The sequence below is a fragment of the Chenopodium album genome, chromosome 18 (genome assembly GCF_948465745.1).
Source record: "Chenopodium album chromosome 18, dcCheAlbu1.1, whole genome shotgun sequence".
In the NCBI taxonomy this organism is placed as follows: domain Eukaryota; kingdom Viridiplantae; phylum Streptophyta; class Magnoliopsida; order Caryophyllales; family Amaranthaceae; genus Chenopodium; species Chenopodium album.
The window spans coordinates 9,684,999-9,710,641 of NC_137851.1; the positions used below are offsets into that span (position 1 = coordinate 9,684,999).

At 35.6% G+C, this 25,643-nt stretch overlaps 3 protein-coding genes, 1 non-coding gene and 2 pseudogenes across 5 annotated transcripts; 5 read left to right on the plus strand and 1 right to left on the minus strand.

Moving 5' to 3' along the window:
* Positions 1–1,151: 1,151 nt before the first annotated feature.
* LOC145591439 (thioredoxin-like protein HCF164, chloroplastic) lies at positions 1,152–6,253 on the plus strand. The gene is made up of 5 exons (XM_081647888.1): positions 1,152–1,302; positions 2,230–2,436; positions 3,079–3,297; positions 5,431–5,534; positions 5,647–6,253. Exons 2-5 carry the CDS (start codon positions 2,257–2,259, stop codon positions 5,927–5,929), a joined length of 786 nt encoding a protein of 261 aa, XP_081504014.1. The 5' UTR covers positions 1,152–1,302; positions 2,230–2,256; the 3' UTR covers positions 5,930–6,253.
* A 1,649-nt stretch (positions 6,254–7,902) lies between these two features.
* On the plus strand, positions 7,903–11,621 carry LOC145593025 (uncharacterized; annotated as a pseudogene). Its single transcript, XR_014102520.1, has 3 exons — positions 7,903–7,994; positions 9,271–10,181; positions 11,443–11,621. The product of XR_014102520.1 is annotated as an uncharacterized LOC145593025 (transcript).
* A 1,264-nt stretch (positions 11,622–12,885) lies between these two features.
* LOC145593026 (uncharacterized) lies at positions 12,886–16,832 on the plus strand. The gene is made up of 3 exons (XM_081649536.1): positions 12,886–13,023; positions 14,237–15,180; positions 16,535–16,832. The coding sequence occupies exon 2, from the start codon at positions 14,274–14,276 to the stop codon at positions 15,156–15,158; it is 885 nt and encodes a 294-aa protein (XP_081505662.1). The 5' UTR covers positions 12,886–13,023; positions 14,237–14,273; the 3' UTR covers positions 15,159–15,180; positions 16,535–16,832.
* A 381-nt stretch (positions 16,833–17,213) lies between these two features.
* Positions 17,214–17,633, minus strand: LOC145591767 (thioredoxin H9 pseudogene; annotated as a pseudogene).
* Positions 17,634–21,357: 3,724 nt separating this feature from the next.
* Positions 21,358–23,456, plus strand: LOC145593027 (uncharacterized). The gene is made up of 2 exons (XM_081649537.1): positions 21,358–21,492; positions 22,811–23,456. Exon 2 carries the CDS (start codon positions 22,857–22,859, stop codon positions 23,322–23,324), a length of 468 nt encoding a protein of 155 aa, XP_081505663.1. The 5' UTR covers positions 21,358–21,492; positions 22,811–22,856; the 3' UTR covers positions 23,325–23,456.
* A 1,419-nt stretch (positions 23,457–24,875) lies between these two features.
* TRNAM-CAU (transfer RNA methionine (anticodon CAU)) lies at positions 24,876–24,962 on the plus strand. Its single transcript is given in 2 exon segments — positions 24,876–24,913; positions 24,927–24,962. It is a non-coding gene; the product is annotated as a tRNA-Met (tRNA).
* Positions 24,963–25,643: the final 681 nt, after the last annotated feature.

The window sequence follows — 25,643 nt, forward strand, 5'->3', positions numbered from 1 at the left end:
AACTATTTTTATGGAAACGAACATTTATTAATATATAAATGAACATATATTAGTTTGAAAATGAATGTGAAAGATAATGATCAATGAAAATGAAATATATACGTGAATAAATCCTTGAAGCTATCAATATGGGATTGACCATATATATTCACATGAGAAAAAACATATATTGAAATTCAAAATTGAAATGAACATGAAATATTAGGAAGAAGATGACACAAATATAAACTTTTATCAAAATGTTAATATGTAAAATTGTGAATGACTATATACTAATATGTAATTGAACATCTTACAATAATAAAAATGAACATTCATCAAAATAATTTTCCACTCCAAACTTTGAAAAAGAATTAACATTATTATGTGAATGACAATATACTATATATAAATGCACATTTATCAAAATGAAAATGAACATTTATCAAAATGAAAATGAACATTTGTCCAAAAAAAAAAAATCACTACAAACTAATTATTAATACTACCGTTTCCTTCGCTCTGTAAAAAAAAATTAAGAATGTACTGGTTTAATTTACTAGTTTTTGGCCAAAAAAAAAAATACTAAAACAATAGTATGATACTTACAATGATACATTTACCAATGTTGATGTTTCGATTATGTTTCTAAAATACGATCGCAACAAAAAAAAATAATAATAAAACTATACTTTTTTTGTTCCAAATTTGAACAAATAACTTATTCTTTCAAATTTTGTCTTGTTTTGTTGAATTTCATAGTGATAGAAAGACTTCTTGTGATAATTTGTGATAATATTGTAATAATTTTGCCATTAAAGTTTTTGATGAGAGAGAAAATGGAAGAGAAATGATGTAAAGAGAGAATGGGTGAAGAGAGAGAATGTGCAGAGAAATTGAAATGAATAAATGAAAATGGTGGATTTTTTTTTTTTTTTTTTAAAAAAAGTATTGTAGTAGTTGATGTGTAGTAGTGAGTATTATACTATTATGCGCATCGTTTAGGAGGGGGTGTAGGTATATGTGTCTAGTCTTGGGTCAAGGGATAAACTACTAAATCTGATCTGCTTTCAACCCGATTTCATTGAACCCGACCCAAATATCCAAATTAACACCTTTAATACACATATCCTATATTCCTATGTGGACAATGTGGCAATATATTGGTCTAAGATTGGTTTGAAAGTTATTTTTACATTTGACTAACTAACAAAGTAGTGTAACAAAGAAAAAATACGGAACTTCTTCAAAAGTGGTGTAACAGAACCTCATCCACAAATCTCCAATTTTACCTCACTTCACACGTAACAGAACTGCACTACTGTGAGCTTTCTCTTCTCTCTCCTCTTGCTTACTGGATTTCTGCTTGTTTTTGTCTTCAATCTTTGATTCATTTATTGCTTATTACATATGAACTTGAATATCTCAATTGAATCCAAAAAAAAAAAATCATATGCAGCTGTTAATTCTAGTATAGAACCTAAATATTGATACCTGTGCTGAATTTGTTTGAATTTAATCGATTTACCAATTCAAATTCCAAGTTTTTAGTCGATTTTCGGTTAAGAAAGTCAATTATGATATTCCATAATTTACTTGTTTGAATGTTTGATGAAGTATAAATGTATAATTTGGTTCTTAGGGTTTTAAAATATAATTTGGTAATTGGAATGCAAATAATGCGATTTGAAGTTATCATGTATTTTAACATATAATGGAGAAAGCCAATTAAGTTTGGGTAGATTAAAAGAATATGGATAATGATTATTAGTTGTTCGTTTGTTGAACAAAGAACAGAGAGGTGTCGCAGAGTCTATGAGGAGGTATGATGTTAGTTGATTGATCATGCATTTGGGTAGTTAAAATGATTAGTGAATGTTTGTTGGATTTAAGTGTGTGAATTGTGATATTTGGAACTTAAACTGTTATATATGTAGGATAGGCAGTAAGAAATGGGGATCGAAAGTTCCAAGGAGTGCAGAATTTAGGGTTTGGTAGTGTTTGCTCTCGAATTTTAAGAAATTGGCTATTCTCTAAGTTTGCATCATAGTAACGATTGCATTAGTTTTTCTTAATATTAAACCATGCTCTTAAAATCCCATATCAACCTAAGCTTATTGGATGATGATAGTTCTATGGTTTAGTAATGTTCCACCGTAGTTAATGTTGCCAAGTGAAATGGTTAGATTCTAGGTATTGCTCATCTATTAAATTTGACACTGATATTTCAGCTTTTTTATTCTTTACCAGTGCTCGTAGGAGGCCCTGCTGCCACAGATGGCTGCTCGTGTTTCTCCGAATTTGGTCAGTGGTCAGAGATTCTCTCCTATTGGTAATTTCAAACACTCTTCTCAGATTCTCTACAAATCCCCTAGGCCATTTCTACTCAGACCGCGAAGACTGCCATCGATTGCGTGCCAAGCCGACCCTACTCCCTCAGATTCTTCTCCTGTAACGGTAGGTATGTCTGAATGCTATCTGTGTCGTTCAGCATTTATTAAGGTTGAACATTTGGGAGTTTTCTTGGCATCAACAAACAAATATTGCAGACATGTTAGAATTAATATTAGGTATAGTTTCTATTATCTCATAGATACTGATAATGCCAAATGGATTACTGTCATAAGCTGAGGTGGTTTGTAATGCTAGCAAATATAATGTTGCTGAATGATGTTTGGTATTTTTTGGCACTGTATAACTTAATTCTTCAAGTCCTGGAACCATCTAAAGCTAGTCGTAAGTTCTATTTTGGTAAATTTTAATGGAACCTTGTCCAATTTCATAATCTTACTCTTTGAGTGTTTCTTAGTTGCTAGCCAAGGTTCACTATCGATTCTTACTCATTTCACATTTACCCTTCTAAGTCATTAGCCAACTGCATCTGCATGAACGATGCTCTGGTTAAGCAATGTTTTAAACCTACAGTGGAAAGTCTGAATTATTGAAGTCTTGATCAGCCAGAAAATCAAGCACTTTCTGGCTCTTGTTCTAGTTGTGATGGAAAATTTGGAAATTTACAACCTTTTTCACATTTGACTCTGTGGCCACTGCTAGCTTATATCTAATTGTACTATTCTTGTGTATTAAAACTTTTTCCAGGAGAAGCCACCTGCTGAAACTAATTCAGTCAATGAGGAATCAGGCCAAGTTGTGACTTCTTCCACTGATGCTAGCCTTCCTGAACTTCCAACCAAAGAAGTGAACAAGAGAATAGCTGTGTTATCCACTGCTGCAGCATTAGGGCTTTTCTTATCAGCACGTTTAGATTTTGGCGTTTCATTAAGAGACCTCACTGCCATGGCACTACCTTATGAAGAGGTTTGTCTTTTCTGTTGTGTTACTTCCTTTAGTTGTCTCTAAATTTAATAACACTTTTGTGCACTATATGTGCCAAAGTAATGTTAAGCACTCCCTCCGTTTTTAAATACTTGCTCCACTTTCCTTTTTTGACCGTTTTTAAATACTTGCTCCATTTCCTTATTTGGAAAGTATTTACAATATTTAATTAATTTCTCTCACCAAGTGGACCCAACAATATTAATTCCATATTCTCTCTCCTTCAATTCTCTCCACTACTTTTAGTTTTTTTACAATTTTTTATTCTTCCACCAACCCCACTATCTCTATATTTTATTACTTTCTCCAATTTCTCCTAAAACTCCGCGCATGGAGAAATGGAACAAGTATTTAAAAACGGAGGGAGTAGATGTAAAAGCTATGTTTCGGACCTTACTAGTCATTAGAAGTATTTTTGAATATGTCTGACAACATAAACCTGTGAAAACTCTGAAGCTTTGTTTCAACTCAAGTATCTGTGTATCTGTGTCAAATGCTTGAGTTGGCAGGATAAATGAGTGATAGACCCTTCTGGCCACATTGAAAACTTGTCCCTCTTAAAACCTCGAGTTTAAGCACTCACAACCATGTCTCCATATCTCTTTAAGCTCAGTGTTTGTCTAGTTGTCATGAAAAAAATGGGAGGTGGAGGAATGTGGAGTTATTTGGTTGGGAAGAACATAGCAAGTTGCTTCCTAGGACCTTTCACTTCCCACAAAATAGAAGAAGCTGCTTGCCTAGGTCCCAAGTGGAAGTTTAGATGGGAAACATACCTTCCCATGATTAGCCAAATAGCACCTTACACCTAGGAATGTAACTGCATGGGACAAGCTTCCTAGGAAATATTACTTTTTATGTTCACCACCACTTAGAAGCTTTCGCATCAAGGTTTAAGCTCACTTTTTGAGGCATTTTACAGCTGAAGCAAGTATTAGATTCTGAATGATACTGGTCATTCCTTAATTTTTCTGCAGAATTTTATATGGATGATTCTAAAGAGAAAATGATGATTTTGACTAATGAAGCTTATGAACTAGAAACTTTAGCAGAAATTAATAAGAAGAAGAAGAAGATGAAATTGACATAAAAATCTAAAAATATAAGAAAGTGAGTACAAGCTTTCGAGAGGCTTGTTCTCTCCCTAACCAACATTCAAGAGGTTGGAGATATTCACCATAACCCCTATCCCTAATCTTCTCTTATTTATAAAGCAAGCTCACTGCTAGCTTCCTCTCCAAGCCAATCCTAACGAACTTTTTATGCCGTTACCTATGTCCCTCCCCTGAAGTCAATTCATAAGTTCATTACGAGTTTTTGTTCTTTGCCTTTTTTACATGGGCGACCGCGTGTCTTTTAAATATACTTGCTACTTGTATACTTAAAAGGCAAACAGAAAAAATAAAATCATTTTCAGTCCTAAGACTTACCCTCGTATCCAAGTCCATACATCATGGACAAAGTTTTTGCAGAATTAAACATGGAGTGGTTGTAAAAAGTTTCTATTGCCATCTCAAAATACTGGGCCACAATTGTAGTTTAAATTGTCCCTTTAATTGGCCATATTTTAAATTTAGTTTATTCCTTTATTGTATTTTCCTTTTGTACTATACCCTCAATGATACCTTAACAAATGTATTTCAAAGATATACTACATCAACATGGTGAAGTGGTGTAAATTCTAATAATGAAGAATAGTTATATTAGTTTTTAACTCAATTCCTTAAGAAAGACCCCCAATCAACGGGCATTGAGGCCATTGACAGCCTCCAAAGACCTAGGTCCTCTTGAAGGACTCTCAATAAATTAGAGTGTAGGGGGGCCACTAAGCATTTAGCAAAACTATACCATTACTGAACTTAAACTTGATGCTTTTGAATGCAATCATGCAAGTTCACGAAACAAAACTAGAAAGAGGCATGAATATCTAATACCTTCACTTAATCTTAAAGTCGAGTGCAAATGAACACTTTTTTTAATAAATTTTTGTGAATGAACTACCTCATAGCTTAAAGTCTGATGGTGAAAAAAATTGATGTTTGGCGTGTTTCACAATGTTCAATTTGGCTTTCAGTGGCTTATTATCCATTTTTGCACATGGACATTTTTGTTGTACAGGCTTTATCAAATGGAAAACCAACAGTTGTGGAGTTCTATGCGGATTGGTGTGAAGTATGTAGGGAACTAGCACCAGAGGTATACAAAGTTGAGCAACAGTACAGGTGAAATTTTTTCTTTGTTACTATTTTTCCTGAATAACCTTGATTGTTGCTCTGGTTTGTGAGTCGCTTTACTATATTTTAATGACCTTACTTTCGTAATGAATTCTCTCAGGGATCGTGTTAACTTTGTGATGCTGAATGTTGACAACACCAAGTGGGAGCAGGAGATTGATGAATTTGGTGTTGAGGGCATCCCACATTTTGCATTCTTGGACAAGGAAGGCAATGAGGAGGGGAACGTGGTTGGAAGGCTTCCTGGACAATACTTGGTGGAAAATGTGGATGCTCTAGCACGTGGTAGAGAATCTATTCCTCATGCTCGTGTTGTTGGGCAGTATTCAAATGCAGAGGCTAGAAGGGTTCACCAAGTTGCTGATCCTAGAAGTCATGGATAAATTTTGCCATGATGAATATTATTGATATTGTACTATATCATTGTACATCCATGAGGTACTATTATACAAGTGTTGTAGATTATACATCTGCTAGTTCCATTAAATGGGTATATGGGATCTGTAAAAATTTGCATTAGCAAAATAGTTTTATTTTATTAACACTTCCCTTCCACAGAAGTATACTTGGTTAGAAATGGTTGTATTAGTCTCCTCTTTCACATTCAAGGGCCCTAGGTTGTGAATGGCATCCTGTCATATGCTCATGTTGCTTGAATTATTTGCAAAAGTTGAATGTATTACAAATAACCATAGTTTCTTGCTGTTTATCGAGGCTCATACACAGCACAGTTATTCATATTCGGAATGCCATTGGATGCTGCTGTAACTCATGAGCAACCCTATGTTTTGTAGTTGTGTTATTAAAGAGTAATTGTTTACTTTCTTGTGGTGATCAGCCATAAAATTGTTCATCTTCTGGAGTAATGAACTGCTATCTGATTCGAGCTTAGGTGCAACATTCTTATAGCAGAGCATCCTGTTGCAAGTTTTTAAGAAAGCTGAAGTGTGAGTTCAGTCAAAGGGAAAGGAAGCTAAGGTTTACTTGGCAAAATTTGTTATAATTGGCTTCTTTTTGTGAATCCTAATGAGATTTCACTAACTAAATTATTCGAATTTGAACATCTACCAGTTCGTTGTATAACATGGGTGATTGTAGTAGCAACTTCACTTCCTACCTAAGAGTCCCATAAAAGGATATCTCTGTGCTTAATTGTTGTTGAAAATTTTGTATACACCTACACCTGGATATAAGGTGTACTCAAAGTTATTTTTTGCTTATTTAATGATTAAATGAACAATAATTATTAAAATTAGAGTAATTTTAAATTATACTAGTCTAGTTGATATTGGGTGAAGTTTGGGTTTGGACTTTTAGGTCAAGAGGGACTCTTTAGTTTTGATCAATGAGGTCATATTTTTTGTTATGGTCATGCATTATTATCATATTCATATAATCACACACCCAAATAGGACAAAGTGAATAAATGATCCAATAATATGTACGTATGACCCATTTGACGCAAGATACTCACCAAATATCATTTAGCTAAATTTCTAGCTCATCTAGCTCCCCAAAAAAGCTCAAACTATCAAAATTGACCCTAGACTCCTTGAGTCATATTCGCTCTACCCAAGTCATACAAGTATAATTGTACTGTAATTCTTCGTCATACATGCGCAATCAAACGCGGGTATAAGCTGTATAAGTGGTGAGGACATTATCCAAAATTAAAAATTACGACCCAACACAATAGATAAGACGGAGAATACTAGTTTTTCATGATAGCTTGCATGCACTATTGTGGGATATAATTATATCCTCCTCTCAATTTCAAGTGTCCAACCTATTACATTTATTTAATTTTTTTTTTTAAATGCCCAACCGATTCACCAAAACTTAGCTCCGACTATATCTAGATTCGACCCGGATAGCACACCTAGCTTATGGTGGGCAAGGGCGAATCTAGAATTTATTTATAGACCGGGCCAAAGTTATAAAGTATTTCAATTAATAAAGCCAAAAAAAAAATGTGCAAACAAGGGAAATTGAACCCTTGACCTTCCAAATCTATGCATCAAGTAACTAATCAACTATAAAACTTATATACTTTGCACAAGATTGTTTATATATATGTATCAAAATCTGGGCAGTGGGCATAAGGGGGGCCTTTACACGATGAGGTTCAAACCCGATACCTCTTTTAAGGGACATCAAGTTGCTTACCACTTGAATCACCTTGTTGGTGTCTCCAACCTATAACGAGTATAATTCAATGCACAAACTAATTTAGGTTATATCTCTCGAATATCAATATAATATACCCGACTCAGGGCCCATACTTTACTCATATCAAACCTATAAAATGAGCCTAAAATTGTTGTAGTAAAAAAAAACCAAAAGAGAGCCTCGTTGTTCTGCACTTGTAGTAGTGCAGTGCTCTGTTAAAACAAGGAATGCTGCTGCATTTGCCGTACTTTTTCTTCGACGCTACCACACTGCTCTTCGGTAACACTCTCTTCTCTTTTTCTCTCTCCTCTTACGTTATTCTTTGTATTTATTTATTCTCTGAAATTGCCCATTTATTTTCACGATGATGATTCAAATACCCTTTGAATTGATTTGTTCTCTGTGAATTGGGGACTATTTTTGGTTTTTCTGAAAACATGTTGTAATTTGGTTGCTTAATTCTTAATAATTCTGTACTTGTTTGGTTTTTGATGCGAAATTTTTGTTGATTGGCATTTTATAAGTTGAATTTCCCTTCTGAAGAACATTGCATGCTATGTGTTCCGATTAAATGCTGGTTAAGTTGTAGGTTTCATAAAAAATGCTGGGTTGTTGATTTGATTGAATGTTGTACATGGTTTTTTTTATTTGTTGCATTCACTGTTTTTTTTTTTTTTTTTTTTTTTTTTTTTACTATTGTTATTATTTTTCTAATGATTTAGGTTTTGCTGAGAAGCTTAATGATGCCCTTTAATCTCAGTATTAGGTTTATCAGGGTTGTTTTTAGTAATTATAAGTGCTCTGAATTGACTCTTTTCGTTGTTTGGGGTTGAATAAAGGGAAATTTTATTGGGTTGTTTGCACTTGTTATAAGGGTATACTATTGTTTGCTTAATGAAAGTTTCTTTCAAGAGCAAAATTTGACAACCCGTGTTGTTGCTATTTTTCTGTTTGAGTAAACAAGATAGAAGAGTAATCAAAATGAGTGATTGAAATTTAAAAAGAAATTTGTGTGTGTGTGCGCTCTTGATTGCTTAATGAAATCTTTCAAGAGCTAAATTTGACAACATGTGTTGGGGTGCCAATTTTCTGCTTGAGTAAAGAAGATAGAAGAGTAATCAAAAATGAAAATGTGTGATTGAAATTTGAAAAGAACTTTTTTTTTGTTTTTGTTTTTGTTTTTTTTTTTTTATTTTTTTTTTTTTATTTTGTGTGTGTGTGTTCTTGATTCCCCAAATCATTATGGGACTAAGGCTTTGTTGTTGTTATTGTTGACCTTGTTGTTGTGTGTGTTCTTGATTGTTATAGAGTATTAGGGCGAAATCTAAATGTTAAAAATTCATGGTAAAGAATGATTGTCTTGTTTTGAATGATAAGGTAGCCAGCCACTTGATTTGTAAGCTTGTTTTTTGTGCTTGAGTGGTACAGAATTCTTTTGTCAATCAAGAGCGCTTAGAAAAGTATATTTTATATGTATAGTTATGTTGATTGAATTGCTGAATTTATGTTGAAGAAAATATACTTGGGATATTAAGGATTCGAGGAATATGTGCAGGTCATATTGGTGTTTAGAGTTTAGCAAATCGATCACCATGTCTATGTCTAAAGGTTCGAAGATGGTCCAGTTTATCAATTACCGTATGCGTTTTACTATTCAGGATGAGCGTCAACTTGTGGGAATATTCATGGGTTTTGATCATCATATGAACATTGTCATTGGTGATTGTGAGGAGTTTCGGAAACTGCCTTCCACTAAGGGAAGCAAATCCAACAAAACAGACCTTAATCAGGATAGAGAACGCCGTACCCTTGGCCTTGTCATCCTTAGGGGTGAAGAGTGGATTTCCACGGCTGTTGAAGGTCCTCCTCCTCCTGACAAGTCACGTACCAAGTCCATGAGTGCCAGTACCGTACCAGGTTCTGGTCTTGGCCGAGCCGCTGGACGGGGTATTCCAACCGCACCTCTTGTTCATGCTCAGCCTGGTCTGGCTGGTCCAGTTCGCGGTGTTGGTGGTCCAGCTCCAGGCATGATGCAGCCTCAGATCTCTCGACCACCAGTCCCTGCTCCTCAGTTCTCAGCTCCTGGGATGACTTACCCAAATGCACCTGTAATGCGGCCACCTGGTCAGCAGATGCCAGGATTCCCACCTCAAAGTGGGCCACCACAGATGCCTCCGAGAGGCCCACCTCCCCCGGGGCTGTACCCTCCTGGTTCAAAGCCTGGTTTTGCTCCACCTGGGAATTTTCAAATGCCTCCTCCTCATTATGCCCAGCGTCCTGGCATGCCAGTATTACCTCCTCCAATGATGTGTGGCCCGCCACCTCATTCTAGACCCGGCATGCCACCACCTCCTGGGGGACAGGTGCCAGTCTATGGCCCTCCTCGTCCGGGGATGCCACCACCTCCAAATTCTCAACAGCCACCTCAGAATCAGCAGCAGTAATTAGACTAATGCAATGCTTTGGGTATGTTTGCTGCTATTTGATTTTAATCTGCATATGTGCTTGAATCTGCAGCAGCAACGTTTTTCCATGTGTTTGCATGAATCATTGTCTTTATGTCTGGCTAGTCAGGAATGTGCTATGAATTAACATAGCTTTGGATATAATTTACTTATTGTGCACTACCTTAGTTGCCCCTTCCCCTAATATCAATTCGAATGAAATAGGTTTGTGGAGTTAGTGCTTTGAGACTTTTATGAAGGTAACTGCTTTGTGACTCAAGAAATGACTTTTATGAGTACGATATGTCCTTTAAGACTATTCCATGATTTCCATACAGTCATATTGGCGTTCCCTAGTTGTTCAATACTCGATAGTACAAGATTGGAGTTTGGTTTTCGATGTTGTTTGCACTTGTAGACCTGACATTATTACAAATGATTTGTTTTGAATTGAAAAACTTGTGTGAAGTTTGTGAATGATAGGCATTGACACTGGATACCTGCTTAGCCTTATTTGATTTTGGTGGAGTTGGTCATTTAAGAGGCAATAGTAATATATAGAAGGTCATTTTGGTATCTTTTATTGTCGTTCATTTGGTGAAGAATATGGTTTGTGCAATGAAACCTGGGGCAGGTAATTAGTTTCTACTTTATGAAGGCGTATTGATGTATCGATCTAGCCCTTTTTGTCTAGGATATGAAGTAGGTTTGATTTTAATTGCATTAAATATACTAGTATGCTTTGTTGTTGTTGGGACTAAGGCTTTGTTGCTGCTGTTGTTGTTTGCTTTGGATGTTATCCTTGTTTAACTACTCAAGTAAATATTTATCCAATTTGTATTGGATCTTGATGTCGAAAGGTTTAATTCATTTCTCCTTGTTTCTCAAGCTCTCTTGTTTTGACCCCTTTGTATGTCAAAAGGTTTAATTCATTTCTCCTATTTACACGGCCTCACCATGTCAAATTAATGACCAGTTTTGGGTTCTCCATTCTCTTTGCCCCCAAAGTTATTATGTATTCTCATTTTCTGATGCATTTAGTCCAAGTCCCCTTTTGTTGGGTTGTTAAGCTACTTATATCAACTTTCAAGTAGGAAACTCCACTTGTTTTGCCTTAGAAGGAAAAAGTTGCGGTTAGTTTCCAAATTATGTCATTAAATTTTGAAATTGGAAAGTCCATGACAGAGAATAAATACAATTGTAAAAATGTGTAGCATTTTTTTTCTGGTGTCTGATTCTTCATAATCAGATTTTTTACATTTGTCTCGTATGTCGTCTGGCAGGTATTCTAGGACGGTGATTATGTTGCAGTATTGTGTTTTCCCTTGATCAGCTAAGTTATGGTCTGGTCCTATGATAGGAGAGGAAGTGAACTTTTTCAGAGGGTGTTACCGACTTACCGTTGCTGAGCTTGCTCATTTGGGTTTTTTTTTTTTTTTTTTTTTTTTTTTTTTTTTTTTTTTTGTGACAACAGTGACTAAATAAGCTCATTGGATATTTTAGTGTAGTGTTTTGCACCTCTAGACAGATTCGTTTTTGTAGATTTTGCTAATTTTATTTTTCTTATGAAAGAACTATTATCTATCTGTTGATTCTTGTTTATATTCTAGTAGACTGAAAACCTTGCCAACTTGTGTTTTCTGGTTACAAATTACTACCCTTTTTGAGCTCCATGTTTCTTAATGAACGAACTTCCCCCCTCTTCAAAATAACAATAATTAATACTTCGTAATAAAAGGCAAATTCATTATAATAATAAGTGAAGGTTACTTCCTAAATGGTAAGTTACTTAGCTTTTCAAAGGGTTTTCACCTCTCTATTGTTTTCTATCTACAATATACTCCCCGAAAAAAACTCAAACAATGATGAATCTTTAATTAGGTCAATCCATGTTTGAGCAAAACAAACTTGGAGAGCTATTGTCCGTCAATTCGTCATGGACACATATTACACAATTAATGATTAAGGGCCTGTTCATATTTACTGAACTGAACTGAACTGATTGGAGCTGAACTGAACTGAACTGATTGGAACTGAACTGAACTGAATTGAACTGAATTGAGCTGAAATGAATATTTTATGTGGGAGGGAAATTAAGAGCTGAACTGAACTAAACTGAACTGAACTGATTGGAACTGAACTAAACTGAACTGATTGGAACTGAACTGAACTGAAATTAAGTAAATGTGAACAGGCCCTAAGTGGTTCTATAAATTGACTCTAGTTCAAGAGTCAACCATAAGTCGCTCTCCATAAAGAATCAACTAATTCTCAACAATTTTGGTATTCAGATAGATATTGCTACTTTTGATTTTTCTCCTATGAGAGCCAATTGGAGAGTACTTAATGTACACGTCCTAATGAGTAATCATATATAAACTATGATAAGAAGAGTTTAATTTAATACAAGTACTTTCCTCGTTTCAATTTGATATTTACTTCGTATTATTTACATTCTATAATTATCGAAAAAAAATTTGTAGAGAAAGAAAGAGAAAAATAAAGTAAAATCACTAGATAATTTTCCGTCAATAATATAATTATTCCTAGAATTAAAATTTATAAATATCCATTTTGGCAAATACTTTTATTAAATTAGTCATTCTGATAAAACATCCATAAAAAAAAAAAAAAAAAAAGAGAAGATATAGACCGTTGATATTATATAGATCTGACGGATGACATTATACGCCTCCCATTAATCTTCTTTCATTCAATTTAATTTCCCTCGATTCTCACTTTCACGCTGCTCCTCTCTCTCTCTCTCTCTCTCTCTCTCTCTCTCTCTCCTCCATTGAAGCGCTCCGCCGTCCCATTGAAGTGGCTTCTTAGCTTTATCTCCTCCATTAAACCAGCCTTCTGAGGTAAGATTGATTTTCATAATCTAGGGTTTTATCAACACTATCGTTAATTTAATTTCCAGTATTGTCAGTTTAGGGTTCATATTAGTAGGGATTCTGGAACTATTGTTTATAATTACTGAAGCTATGAAATGGTACAACGAATGCTTTTGTTTCTAGGATTCTTCTGTGTGCAATTACATTGATATTCTTAATCCAGAAGTATTTTAAGTGATTTTTTAGCTTAATTTGATTCATAATTGTGTCAAATTTGATTGTTATGAGTTGCATTTTTTCGACCCTAATCTAGCCTTCTCGCTTAGTGGAAACTATTTGAGGCCATTGGAACCCGAGCTTCGGATTCGTGGCTTGTTCGCGTCAAACTCGAGTCGAGCTTGCTTAAAACCTAAACCCTAAACGATAGTACTTGACCGGGTGTTGTAAACCCAGTTTATTATGTAATTTCAGCCGTTTTCAAAATAAATAAAAAATTAAATTAACTTACAAACAATTGATACAAGCTTTGGAGTGTGAAAATAGTATTTGAGTAATGGAAGGATAATGGAAAACTAATACTTTTTAAAACAGGTTTCTAGGGTTTATCTTTGATCTCATCTAATTTAATTGTCAGTGCATTAAGTGTAGGGTTCGAAAATCTCTACTCTTGGTTCTAAATTCTAAGATTATGAAACCATCATATTCAGCGATTATTTTACCAGAAAAGAAAATTATGAGCCTAATTTGATTATTGAGTCAAATTTCCCTAAAATCATTGATTTTTTTTGAGATAATTGAATCAAATTTGGTTGCTAATGTATTGCACAACCCTTTAATGTTGGGATTGAACTATGAAATTAGACCTTTTTTCCCTCCTGACCTGCCTCAGGGATGGGCCTGATCAAAATGTGTGCTTAAGATTTGAAGAGAAGATAATTTAGTCTATGTTGCTTTCTTGAATGTGATAGTGCGCTTAATATTATAGTGTTGGCATTTAAATTTTACAATTCATGGAAAAGGTTGGTTGTCTTGTTTTGTCTGATTAGGTAACCAACCCACTTGAGATCAATTGTGAATTTGTTGTTGTTTGTGCTCGAGAGGGATTAAATACTTGTGTTAATCATGGGTACTTAGAAATGCGTATTTGTTTGTATAGTTATAGTTATGTTGATTAGATTGTTGAAATTACTTTAAAGGAATTGTTGTCCTTGGATTATAAGGGTGTGAGGCATTTGTGCAGGTCATATTGGTGTTTAGAGACTAGACAATCGATCAACATGTCGATGTCTAAGGGTTCAAAGATGCTCCAGTTTATTAATTACCGCATGCGGGTCACTATTCAAGATGGCCGTCAACTTGTGGGGAAGTTCATGGCCTTTGATCGTCACATGAATCTTGTCCTTGGCGATTGTGAGGAGTTTCGGAAGCTGCCTCCCACTAAAGGTAGCAAAACCAACAAAACAAACCCTAATGAGGAGCGAGAAGAACGCCGTACCCTTGGCCTTGTCATTCTTAGAGGTGAAGAGTTGATTTCCATGACTGTTGAAGGCCCTCCCCCTCCTGAAGAGTCACGTGCCAAGTCCATGAGTGCCTCTGCCGTGGCTGGTTCTGGTCTTGGCCGAGCTGCTGGACGGGGTATTCCAACCGCACCTCTTGTTCATGCTCAGCCTGGTCTGGCTGGTCCAGTTCGTGGTGTTGGTGGTCCAGCTCCAGGCATGATGCAGCCTCAGATCTCTCGACCACCAGTCCCTGCTCCTCAGTTCTCAGCTCCTGGGATGACTTACCCAAATGCACCTGTAATGCGGCCACCTGGTCAGCAGATGCCAGGATTCCCACCTCAAAGTGGGCCACCACAGATGCCTCCGAGAGGCCCACCTCCCCCAGGGCAGTACCCTCCCGGATCAAGACCTGGTTCAGCTCCTCCTGGGCATTATCAAATGCCTCCTCCTCAATATACCCAACGACCTGGGATGCCTGTCCCCCCTCCTCCAATGATGCGTGGTCCACCAGCTCCTCCCAGGCCTGGGATGCCAGCTCCCCCACCTCCTCGCCCAGGAATGCCACCACCTCCTGGAGGACAGGTGCCAGTCTATGGACCTCCTCGTCCGGGGATGCCACCACCTCCAAATTCTCAACAGCCACCTCAGAATCAACAGCAGTAATTAAACTACTGCCATGCTTTGGGTATGTTTGCTGCTAATTTTATTTTACTCTGCATATGTTCTTATATTAGAGATTTTTTTGAAATTTACATTATTTGCTTCTAAAATGTTTGGAATTAAGTAGTCGAATTGCTCTTGATTAGATAGTAGATATTTTTGCCAGTCTGCAATGAGGCCAATGACGAATGTAGAATATCAATCTTGATCACCAATCCACCATCATAAATGCATTTAGTTATGAACTTTTCAGAGAGTGTTATTTTTTTTGAACTTTTTTCTGTTTGCTTTGCAAGTATTTAGTCATCTAACTCTAACCAGCCAGGAATGGTATTTGTTTGTGAAGATACTAATAAACTTATCTCGGATAAACTATTGAGTGATTGCTTTGTGACTCAAGAATTGGCGTTTATGAGTAAGGTTTCTCCTGAAAGACTATCTCATCCAGTCACATTGGCTAACTTCGTTATTCAATACTCAGGAGTATGTCACTGTATCTCTACAATCAATCCATCAAAGCCTTAATCTCAATCACTGTATCTCTACAGTGGTATAAAAAATGAGTCTGATTCTAGGTATAGATTTTGCTCTTGTAAGATCTGGGTCATCTGACCTCTTTGCAATTTTTATGTTTTGCAATCAAATATTTATGCTTAGTTTGTGAAGACTATGATTGGCTTATGGAATGAATAATACTTTTACCCCAAGCCAAGGGTTTCAAAGAATTGGTATTGTTACTGGATTTCCTGTGTAGCCAGACTTTGTTTTATGGAGTTGGTCATTTGAGAGGCAATAGTATTATAGAGAAGTTCTTGCAAGGAGGATGCTGCATTGTTTTAAATGTGCTGATATTTGAGTTCTTATTAGATGAAGGTTTATTGGTGCACCTATCTTGGCCTTTTGCCTATGATGCAAAGTAGGCTTGATTTTCTTAGCAAGAAATATGTTTGTTTGCGTTGGGTGGTATCACTTGTTTAACCACACAAATAAGTATTTACCCTTTTTTTATTTGGATCTTTATTTCTATCTGGACAGGTTCAATTCATTTCTCTTAGTTTCTCTAATTCTCTTTTCAAAATTGCTTAGAGCCCTTCGTATGTTATGTGCTGTATTGGATTCTCAATTCTCTTTGCCCCCAACGCTGTTATAGGTTATCTCATTTTCTTATGCCTTTCGTATAATTCCCCTTTATTTGGGCTGTTAAGCTACCTCTTCTGGCTTCTGAGTAAGAAACTCCGCCCGTTCCTGCCTAAGAAACAAAAAAAATGTACCTATTTGTTCCATTTATTTTTTGAAATTGTACCATGCATTTGATTATTTGCCTTGATTTATCTTCATGATCTGTTTTTCATGCTCTTAACATATATTTGCATTGGCAGGTATTTTAGGATGGTGATAATGCTGTAGACATGCATTTTCCTTTGATCAGCTCAGTTCTTGCTTCGTTCCATCTATGATAGGAGAGGAAGTAAACGTTTGCGGAGGGGTGTGTTTGTTAATGAGCTTGCTCATCGGATGTCAAGTAGTGCTTTGTACCTCTAGACAGATTTTGTAGTGTAGATTTTGCTAATTGAACAAAAGAACAGTTATCTATCTGTTAATTCTTGTCTATTTTCTTGCAGACTGGAAACCTTGTCAACTTGTGTTTTCTGGTTACAAATCTCGATATTGGTTAAATGGTTACAACTTGTGTTTAGGGTTTATTTAATACTCGTTTCAGTTTAATACTAGTAGATAGTTTGCTTTTCACAGTTAGAAAATGATTCAAAAGTAACTTGTAGGGGCCTCTTAGGGAAAGTGTCTACTATTATGAAATGGAGCCTCTAAGTGAGTACGACGTATGAACTTAATGATTGCATAATACAATTACAGGCATATAGCCATTTTTTTTGCCTTGAGCTTATGCAAATGTCTATAATGAATAAGTGATATATGAATAATGCATCATCCTCGCCTGATAAATTTACCGAAATTACAAACAAACAAGCTAATGGAGCAAAAAAATGACTACTATAACATTAAGTATAGGTGAAATTACAGAGTGATATACATGATATGTTAAAATTCTTGACCATATAACTCAATGACAGAAGCTACCTTCTTTTGTAAGTCTGCTTTATTTGAACCAACCATCATATCAAGCTCCTGTCTATCCATAAAAAAGAAAAAAACTGGTGTGGCTTGAATATTAAATGCATCACTTAGGTCAGGCACATCGTCGACATCAATGCTAACGAACAAGGAAGAAGCATATTTTCGAGACAAGTCACCATAAAAGGGTGCAATTACCCTACAAGGTCCGCACCATGATGCCTTAAAACATGCTATAATAATCTTGCCTTTTAGGTTCAACGTCTCCTCCCAAGCATCAAGCGTGAGAATATGTTGCACATTTCCATTTGCGTGGAAGGAATCGTCGTCATCATCATATGATCCACATATACAACCACAACACAAGTTACTAAGGATGGATGTCATGTTTCACCTTACGAAAATCACCTTCGTTCGTTGGGGGAAGGCCAAAAATACGGAGTTATGGCCGATCCCCCGTCCCCTTTGAAAGGTTCTTTAGTTAAAAGGATGTTATCAACTACTTGTGTTGATAAAATGTAGAACCCTTTTTGAGGCAAGAATATGTTAATGAAGAAGATGGAGGATCAAAGAGAAATTTGGGGTGGAAGATGTGGAGAATAAATATTGGAAATAATGCACTATATTTGGCTTTTTTTAGATTGGATTGGATTGGATTATAGCTAGAAATTTCGAAATAATTAAGACAAATAAATTTGCCAACAAAAGCCAGCATTTTCTTCTTTATCTTTTAATCTATATTAAGGCACATTTGATTAATACTACTCTGTACAAGTCTAAATAGAAAGGTTACATAATTTGTAACTTCTCATTATCTTGATTAAAAAAAATCTTTAACATTAATCAATATTTCATCTCTTCTCAATGTATCTCTCTATTGTGTATGAAGGAGTGATTATATATTCCAACACTAATCCATCCACACCCCCTCCCTTCCTAAATATTTGTCTTCATTTACCCACAAATTACGACGCCAAAATTTAAGCATTTATATCTAAAAAACCCACATATTACCTAAAATTAATTAGCTAAGTAGGAAAATTACAAAATCTTATATGAGACTATCTCAATTATATTTCATATAGAGTGTGAAGCAATTATGTACACTTGCAAGTGAAAACTAAGATAAGCCTTTTGTTTTAAAATAGGATATAAGTTTTTACATTCTTCAAACATTTTAGGATAATGACCCTTAACTCCTTAAGGCTGTATAAAAGAAAATTAAGTAGAAAGATAAAGAATTATTATTATGTATTAGAAATCTAATTGACTCGTGAATTTTTGTCAAAAACTTCCAAATTTATACTTTCTCGATCAATTTATTTTATATTAATACCACAATGGAGAGTTATAGCATTAATTTTGGGAATCATCAACAATACCAATGAATGATATTGGAACCATCTCTTGGAGCTTTTCACTACCAATACAACAAAATTCCGAAACAGCTACATAGTTGTTTGTTTTTACAAGACAAAACAACTACATAGCTGAACCAAACTCTTCTTTAGATTTTATAAACAAATTGGTAGGATTCTTATAGTTCAAACGAATCAAACCCAACTCAAATGAACTCAAAGGTCATCTCACCAGGGCCGTAGCAATGATTTTGGGGGCCCTGTTCCAAATCGAAAAAGAGGCCCTTAATAATGTGAAAATTATATAATTATTTTCATGTGTAATTTAGGCAATACACAATTTCCCTACATATAAATTACAAATTGTGAATGCTTTTATATAACAACTAGGTTAAGTCTCGTGCCATGCACGGTAATTTTAAATACTTATCATTAGTTTAATACTACTATTTAATTATAAAAAATATTATACCTAATTGCAAAATAGGATGAAAGTTTTGTAATTACAAACAAAATAAAAAATAAAAATAAAAATTTATCACACTAAAGAAAACAGAGAGAAAAATATATGCACGACTAATAAAAATAACTATGAATTACGTTACAAAGTTATAGATAGAAAACCTATTATTGCATATATAAATAAGATATACTGTACTTATCAAATGGGAAGTGAATTATTATTGTATAGTTTATATTAAAAACTTCTCTAAGAAGCTTTGGCCAAAAAAATAAAAAAAAAAAAAACTTTTGGAGGGAAAATTTTTAACCAGGAAATGACATGTGTCAAACCTAGTTTCGCCTTTAGTATAAAGTTATAGATGATGTAACAATGAAATTGACCATATGCAATAGATGAAAAGATTATACCCAATACGGTATAATACTATCATAATTATAATAATAGTGTAACATATACAATGATTACAATTATACTAGACCCGTACAACAATCAAGATTTTAACAGATATACGATGTACAATCTAACATTCTAACCCAAAGGCCAAAGCAAAAAATAGCAGCCATCAATATAAACATGCCCTTAGAAGAATTAATAACTAGCAGACCCTTATAAAAACAAAATATTGCTTCCATTGACATTATCAAAATATATATATATATATATATATATATATATATATATATATATATAACATCAAAAATTTACCTTTAATCAATGTGCAAAGCAGTAAAATTAATTGCTTCAATTCGTTTTTGTTTGATTGTTAGATGAATAGACGATTGAAGAATGATGGAAGATAACCCACCGTTTGATAAGAATAGTTATGGAAAAATCAAAATTAATTGCTTATTGCTATGGAAGAAAAATCGTTTGAAGAAAAATCCTTGAATGGAGAAATAGGAAATACAATATTCCATGGAATTAACTGATGTAATTATGATAATACTAAATTAAATTGATGGAGGAATTTGGAAAATTGTATAAATTAATATGGAAGTTTGAATAAAAAGAGGAAAATAATGAGCGTGATCAACAAGGAGACCTAACGGATTTTTTTATTTTTTATTTTTTTAAAAAATAGAATAGATAAAAAAAAAAAAAAAAAAATGGGCCCCTTTAAATTTGGAGGCCCTGTGCAAGGGGGCACCTTGCACTTGCTCTTCTACGGGCCTGCATCTCACGCATCCACTTCAATTTTGGTCGAATTTTCCAAAGTTAGCCTAACACTGTGGATATAGCCTTTAATTTTGGACAATTTTTTACTTTTGTGAAATCGGAAATGTAACAAGTTCGGGTGTTTGCCATAGATGCCAAGACACCACAGGAGTCCATTTGTGTGGTTGAAACTGTCCACTTTGTCTTTAAATTGCCAATTTGCCCGTTTAAAACCTATATCTCCTTTCATTAACTCAAGGTCACAACGAGCCTTTACATAACCGACCCGTGCTCAAATATGGTTACAAACAACGGAAGGAAAAAGTGATTGGGGCTCTTCCCATGCACCCAACGTTACCATTTGAATAGTTGCAGTCATCCACTTTACCCGTAAATGTCCCTCTCTTAATTAACTCATCAAATTCCAACTACATTACATAATCCCAAGATATTCCCCAACATTTCTTTGTTTTTTCACCAGCGATTCCGGAGACTTTGTCCAAAAGTGTATAACTATGTATAATTATTAATTAATAACCTTTTTTTTTTTTTTTTCTTTTTTAAAAAACCCGAAAAGGAAAATGGTCATGGTACTCTTCATTGATCTCACAATATTTCGAGAGGCTATTTGACTAGTTGAAAGTTGGAACCATCCACTTAAGCCGTCAACATAGCTATTTTAGTGTACTTGTCCTTTTATTGGCTAAAGACTACCGCATGTCTTTATGTGATTGAGTAATTACTGTATATGGTTCAAAACCACATTATATGACCATGAGATATATTCCTTATGTTTCTTTTCAACATCGGATTGCAAAAGCTCCGAAATTGGTCCGAATTCGTGTATTATAATCTTCAAATTTGACTTTTGGAGAACTTTTTTTTTCCCAACAAAGGTTATCCATCGACATCATTTTTGAGGTATAAATCGAGATGAATGTTACAAAATCTCACATTAGAATAAATTTTTTCTCATCAAAAGTTAAAAACTAGTCAAAGTGAAGTATCCTATATAATTTAAATAGTATAAAAGTCAATGGGTTACCAATAAAAATAACATCCTTTCAAAAAAAAAAAAAAACTTTTTCCTGTTTTGATATTTCCTCGGTTGGAGGCTTGTAGACTTTCACTTATATTTTCCCTTATATCATACGCTGCACTTCTCTGTCACACTCACCCTCTCTCCTCCATTGAAGCGTACCGCCGTACTTTGAATTCCCCATTGAAGTGGCTTCCGACCTTTCTCGCCTCCATTAAAGCGGACTCTGAGGTAAGATGATTTTTCATATTCTAGGTTTTTTTCACACTATCGTTAATTCAATTGTCTGCATTGTCAATTAGGGTTCATGTATTTTTTAGCCTAATTTGATACTTTATTCAAATTAAACTTGCTAATGTGTTGCATATTTCGACCCTAATCGAACCCACGAACTGAACTAAAAATGTTATTGATTATCGTGCTGAGTTTGAAATTTGATGCATCTCGAATTGAGCCTGCTTAAAATCCTATTGAGCTCGAGTCGATCGGGCTTGGCTCGTAATTATAGTTCCTTAATGAATCCCTCTTAGAGGGCGTTGAGTTCGGAAAATGGAAACGGAGTGGAAATGAAACAACTAAAAGGGGGGAAAGTAATCATTTAGCTATTACCGTTTCATTTGTTTGGTTATAGAAAGAGTATTTGTTAAGAGGAGGGTAAGGGTATGTGTTACCCCGACTTTTTTAGAGGTAACAAATGAGGAGTATCCTTAGGTAATGGCAATTGTTTCCATGCCTTCAAACCAAACACACGTTAACGAAATTGGTTTAATTGAATCCGTTTCAATCCAAGAAATACACTAACCAAACGCCCCCTTAATGTTTATATATGAGGGTGGAAAAAGCTTTTGAATTTTTGAGGCAAATTTGTTGGATTTGTGTATTTGGCATATGGTTGAAGTTTTAAATTGAAATGTTGGAATTGTGTATTTGGCATTTGGGTTGAAGTTTAAAATTGAAATAACACAGAGTGTTTTTGCCAATGATTACCACAAATTCATTTCCATTTTTTTGATTTATGACTGCCAACCAAACAGATCGTTAAGGTATACTGTAGTCAAGTTGTTAGAAACCTTAGCATTTGATCATTGCGCGCTCGCTCACTTTGCTTCCTTGCAAGTCTGCATAGCTTCATTTGTTTCCAAGAGCTTTAGAGCAATATCTGAACTCTACACCGACGTGTATTTATGAACTCTGGAACTTTAGTTGTACCTGTTGTCTATACCTTTTGTATATTGTATTTTGGTAGTGTATGCTAGATTACTAGTTAAGAACAATTAGCTGGTTTGATTTATTTGTATAGCTGATGCAATTGTTGGTAGGCAAGGGAGGGGGCTGTGAAATAGTCCTTTGTAGTGTCAAAAAATGAGCTTGACTTTCCTTTCACTCTAATGAATACACATGTTGCATCGGAGACACCATTCCTAACCCCTCTTCTTTTCTCTGGATGAAATTTTAGCACTTATATGCTGTATGATGTATCATCATCTATTGCATTGCGATACTATGGTTTCTGTTTACCATTCTGCATTTAATACCTGTGGAATTTCAGGATAGTTGATTGATAATCTACTACATACAGCACCCAACTGTAGAAAATGCCTAAAAAGAAGTCTTCAAAGGCGTCCAATGCTCCAAAAGAAGAACCTGATATGCAACTAGTAAAACTATCTGCTAACTCAAAAAAGGCCGACGAAACTGATATGCCTAAAAAGAAGTCTTCAAAGGCATCCAATGCTCCAAAAAAACCTGATGCTCAACAAGAAAAACCATCTGTTGGTTCAAAGAAGGCCGATGAAATTGATAGTATCTTTGCAAGCGCAAAGAGGAAGAAGGCTGAGCAAGAGAAGGCTGAAAAAACTAGCAACACAAATGAAAAATCGAAGAAAATAAAGAAAAAGATGAAGAGGAGCCTAAAAGAAAATGAAGCTTTGAACCCTGACTCCAAGCCTAGAAGGAGAACAAATGACGGACTTGCTATTTACTCGGAAGAAGAGCTGAGACTTAACAGTCAAGATGGTGGTAACACTGGAGAATGCCCTTTTGATTGTTCTTGTTGCTTTTAAGATCATACTTCTAGGAATTTGATTTATGATTGTTCTGTTCTTAGTAGAAAATTTTCAAACAGTGTGATCCACCTTTGCATTCTGTTTGTCAAACCCAGTAGAACACATTTGACATCTGTACAAGCAATTTTGATGCAGTTTTGTTTCACAATTTTTCCTGGCTTGGCTATTGATTCAAATGCAATTTCGAAATGCTTAATAGTCGTCTTTCTCTCAAAAAAAAAAAAAAAAAAATGCTTAATAGTCGTGGATCTTTAAGGGATACATTGAAGACTAACAAACTTTGAATAGTCGTGGATTCGTAGTTCATGTTATTTTTGTAGCTCAGTTCAAGATGATGCCTATTAGTATTACACACTTGAATGTATCATGCATATGATAAATCTACATTCTTGCTTATTGAGCTACAGTTTATTATAAACAATGATGTAAAGTCCCTTGTAAATGTTATTAACCAGATATTCTTGAACTAAAATCAAGGTCGAGGTTTTTTTATATTTTTTTAACATCATTTTTTTCCGTAATCTGAGAGGGATTGACCAAAAGTCAAAAATAATATGAATCCCCTTATTGATAAAATCACGGCATTAACATGTAGTAGAGATGCATATGTGATGATTTTTTTTTTTTTTTTTTTTCACGGGGCATATGCTGTGATATAAAGGAGAGATACACTAAGAATTGTAAAGAATTAGAATTGTGAATCGCTAAACGACGCCCACAAATTTATCACATCGCCCGCATTTAATGAATGAAATTACAATGTTACCCCTAGTGCCAAACCGCCAAACAACTGCCACTACTGCCCACCTCCGCCTAATAACCACCCTCACCACTGTCCACCACCACCCAACAACCACCCCCACCACAGTCCACCGCCGCCCAATAACCACCCCCCAAATGTCGCATCTCCACTGCGGATGACTAAATAATTTTTTTTTGCCGGAAAATGCTCCAACCGCCCTAAAAAAGCGATTTGACCATGGTCAAACCGCTCAGGCAATACGGTTCGACCATGGTCAAAACGCCCAGGCTAGGCGGTTCAACCATGGTCAAACCGTATTGCCTGAGCGGTTTGACCGTGGTCAAACCGCCCAGGCAATACGGTTTGACCATGGTTGAACCGCCTAGCCTGGGCGTTTTGACCACGGTCGAACCGCCTAGCCTGGGCGGTTTGACCACGGTCAAATCGTTTTCCCTAGGCTGTTTGACCATGGTTGAACCGCCTAGACAGGACGGTTCGTCTACTTTGCCGGCGAAAAAAAATAAAGCGGTGGTGGTGGTGATTTAAAGTGGTGGATGTTGTTTTACGTCGGTGGCAGTGGCGGTGGTGGTGTTGGGTGGTGGTGGTGGTGATTTTAAGTGAGGAGAGAGAAAGAGGTTAAGTTAGAGATTGGGGGTAATAACGTAAATTCATTCATAATTTGCGGGCGATTTGAGTAATTTGCGGGCGTCGAATAACAACCCCCTTAGAATTTCAGCAATAAATTGATAATAAATTGGAGAATTGCTTTCTATATAATGCTAAAAACTAAGTACACATCAAAAAATGGGGTGGTGGCGCAGTTGGCTAGCGCGTAGGTCTCATAGCTATGTTGAGTGATCCTGAGGTCGAGAGTTCGAGCCTCTCTCACCCCATTAATGTTTTTGTTTTTCAAAAGCTATTTTTGAAAACGATCCATTCAAAATCCATCTTATATTCTTAATTACTTTGAGCCCTTGGAGAATCCAACTTTGAAAGCTATTACTCGTGCGTTTAAGACCCTCCTAAAAACTGAAGTGAGCAAGGTAATGGCACGGTCTTAAGGTCACCCTAAGGTTCTCTAGCAAAACCTTGGTACTAGCAAGAACACTGGATGGTGTCGAAAGGCCTCATCAAACCCTAAGAAAGTTAATGGTTCACAAGTATGCTGTATGCAGCAAATGAGGGATGCCCACAAAGCGGGTTTGTAAATAAACAGCTTTGCTTCACTAAGTTCAAATTAGCCCTTTGGTGAACCCAACTGAAGGCTACAATTCACAGCCCCAAAAACCTCTCATATTGAACAGAATTGTGAAAGAATAGGTAGCAGAGGCCCTCCAACTTGAGTGAGAAAAAGATGACTACAAAAGGCCTTGGACCCACAGCACACCTAGACTAGACTGTAAGTGACGAGATATGAAATAATATCGTACATTCGTACTCAATGGGAGCCAACACACAGCCATAGAGGCTCCCAACACTCAAAACACCCACCAAGCTAAGCTTGTTCCAGTGGTGAGATTGTCACCTTCCAACCTTGAGGTTGGGGGTTCAATCCCCACTAGGGACACTTTGAG

Bases quoted from the DNA above. Each gene is read 5' to 3' on its own strand.
- LOC145591439 (XM_081647888.1), top strand. From the start codon at position 2,257: ATGGCTGCTCGTGTTTCTCCGAATTTGGTCAGTGGTCAGAGATTCTCT. The intron at 3,298-5,430 runs GTTTGTCTTTTC...TTTGTTGTACAG, and splicing joins TGGCACTACCTTATGAAGAG to GCTTTATCAAATGGAAAACC. The intron at 5,535-5,646 runs GTGAAATTTTTT...GAATTCTCTCAG, and splicing joins AAAGTTGAGCAACAGTACAG to GGATCGTGTTAACTTTGTGA.
- LOC145593026 (XM_081649536.1), top strand. From the start codon at position 14,274: ATGTCGATGTCTAAGGGTTCAAAGATGCTCCAGTTTATTAATTACCGC.
- LOC145593027 (XM_081649537.1), top strand. From the start codon at position 22,857: ATGCCTAAAAAGAAGTCTTCAAAGGCGTCCAATGCTCCAAAAGAAGAA.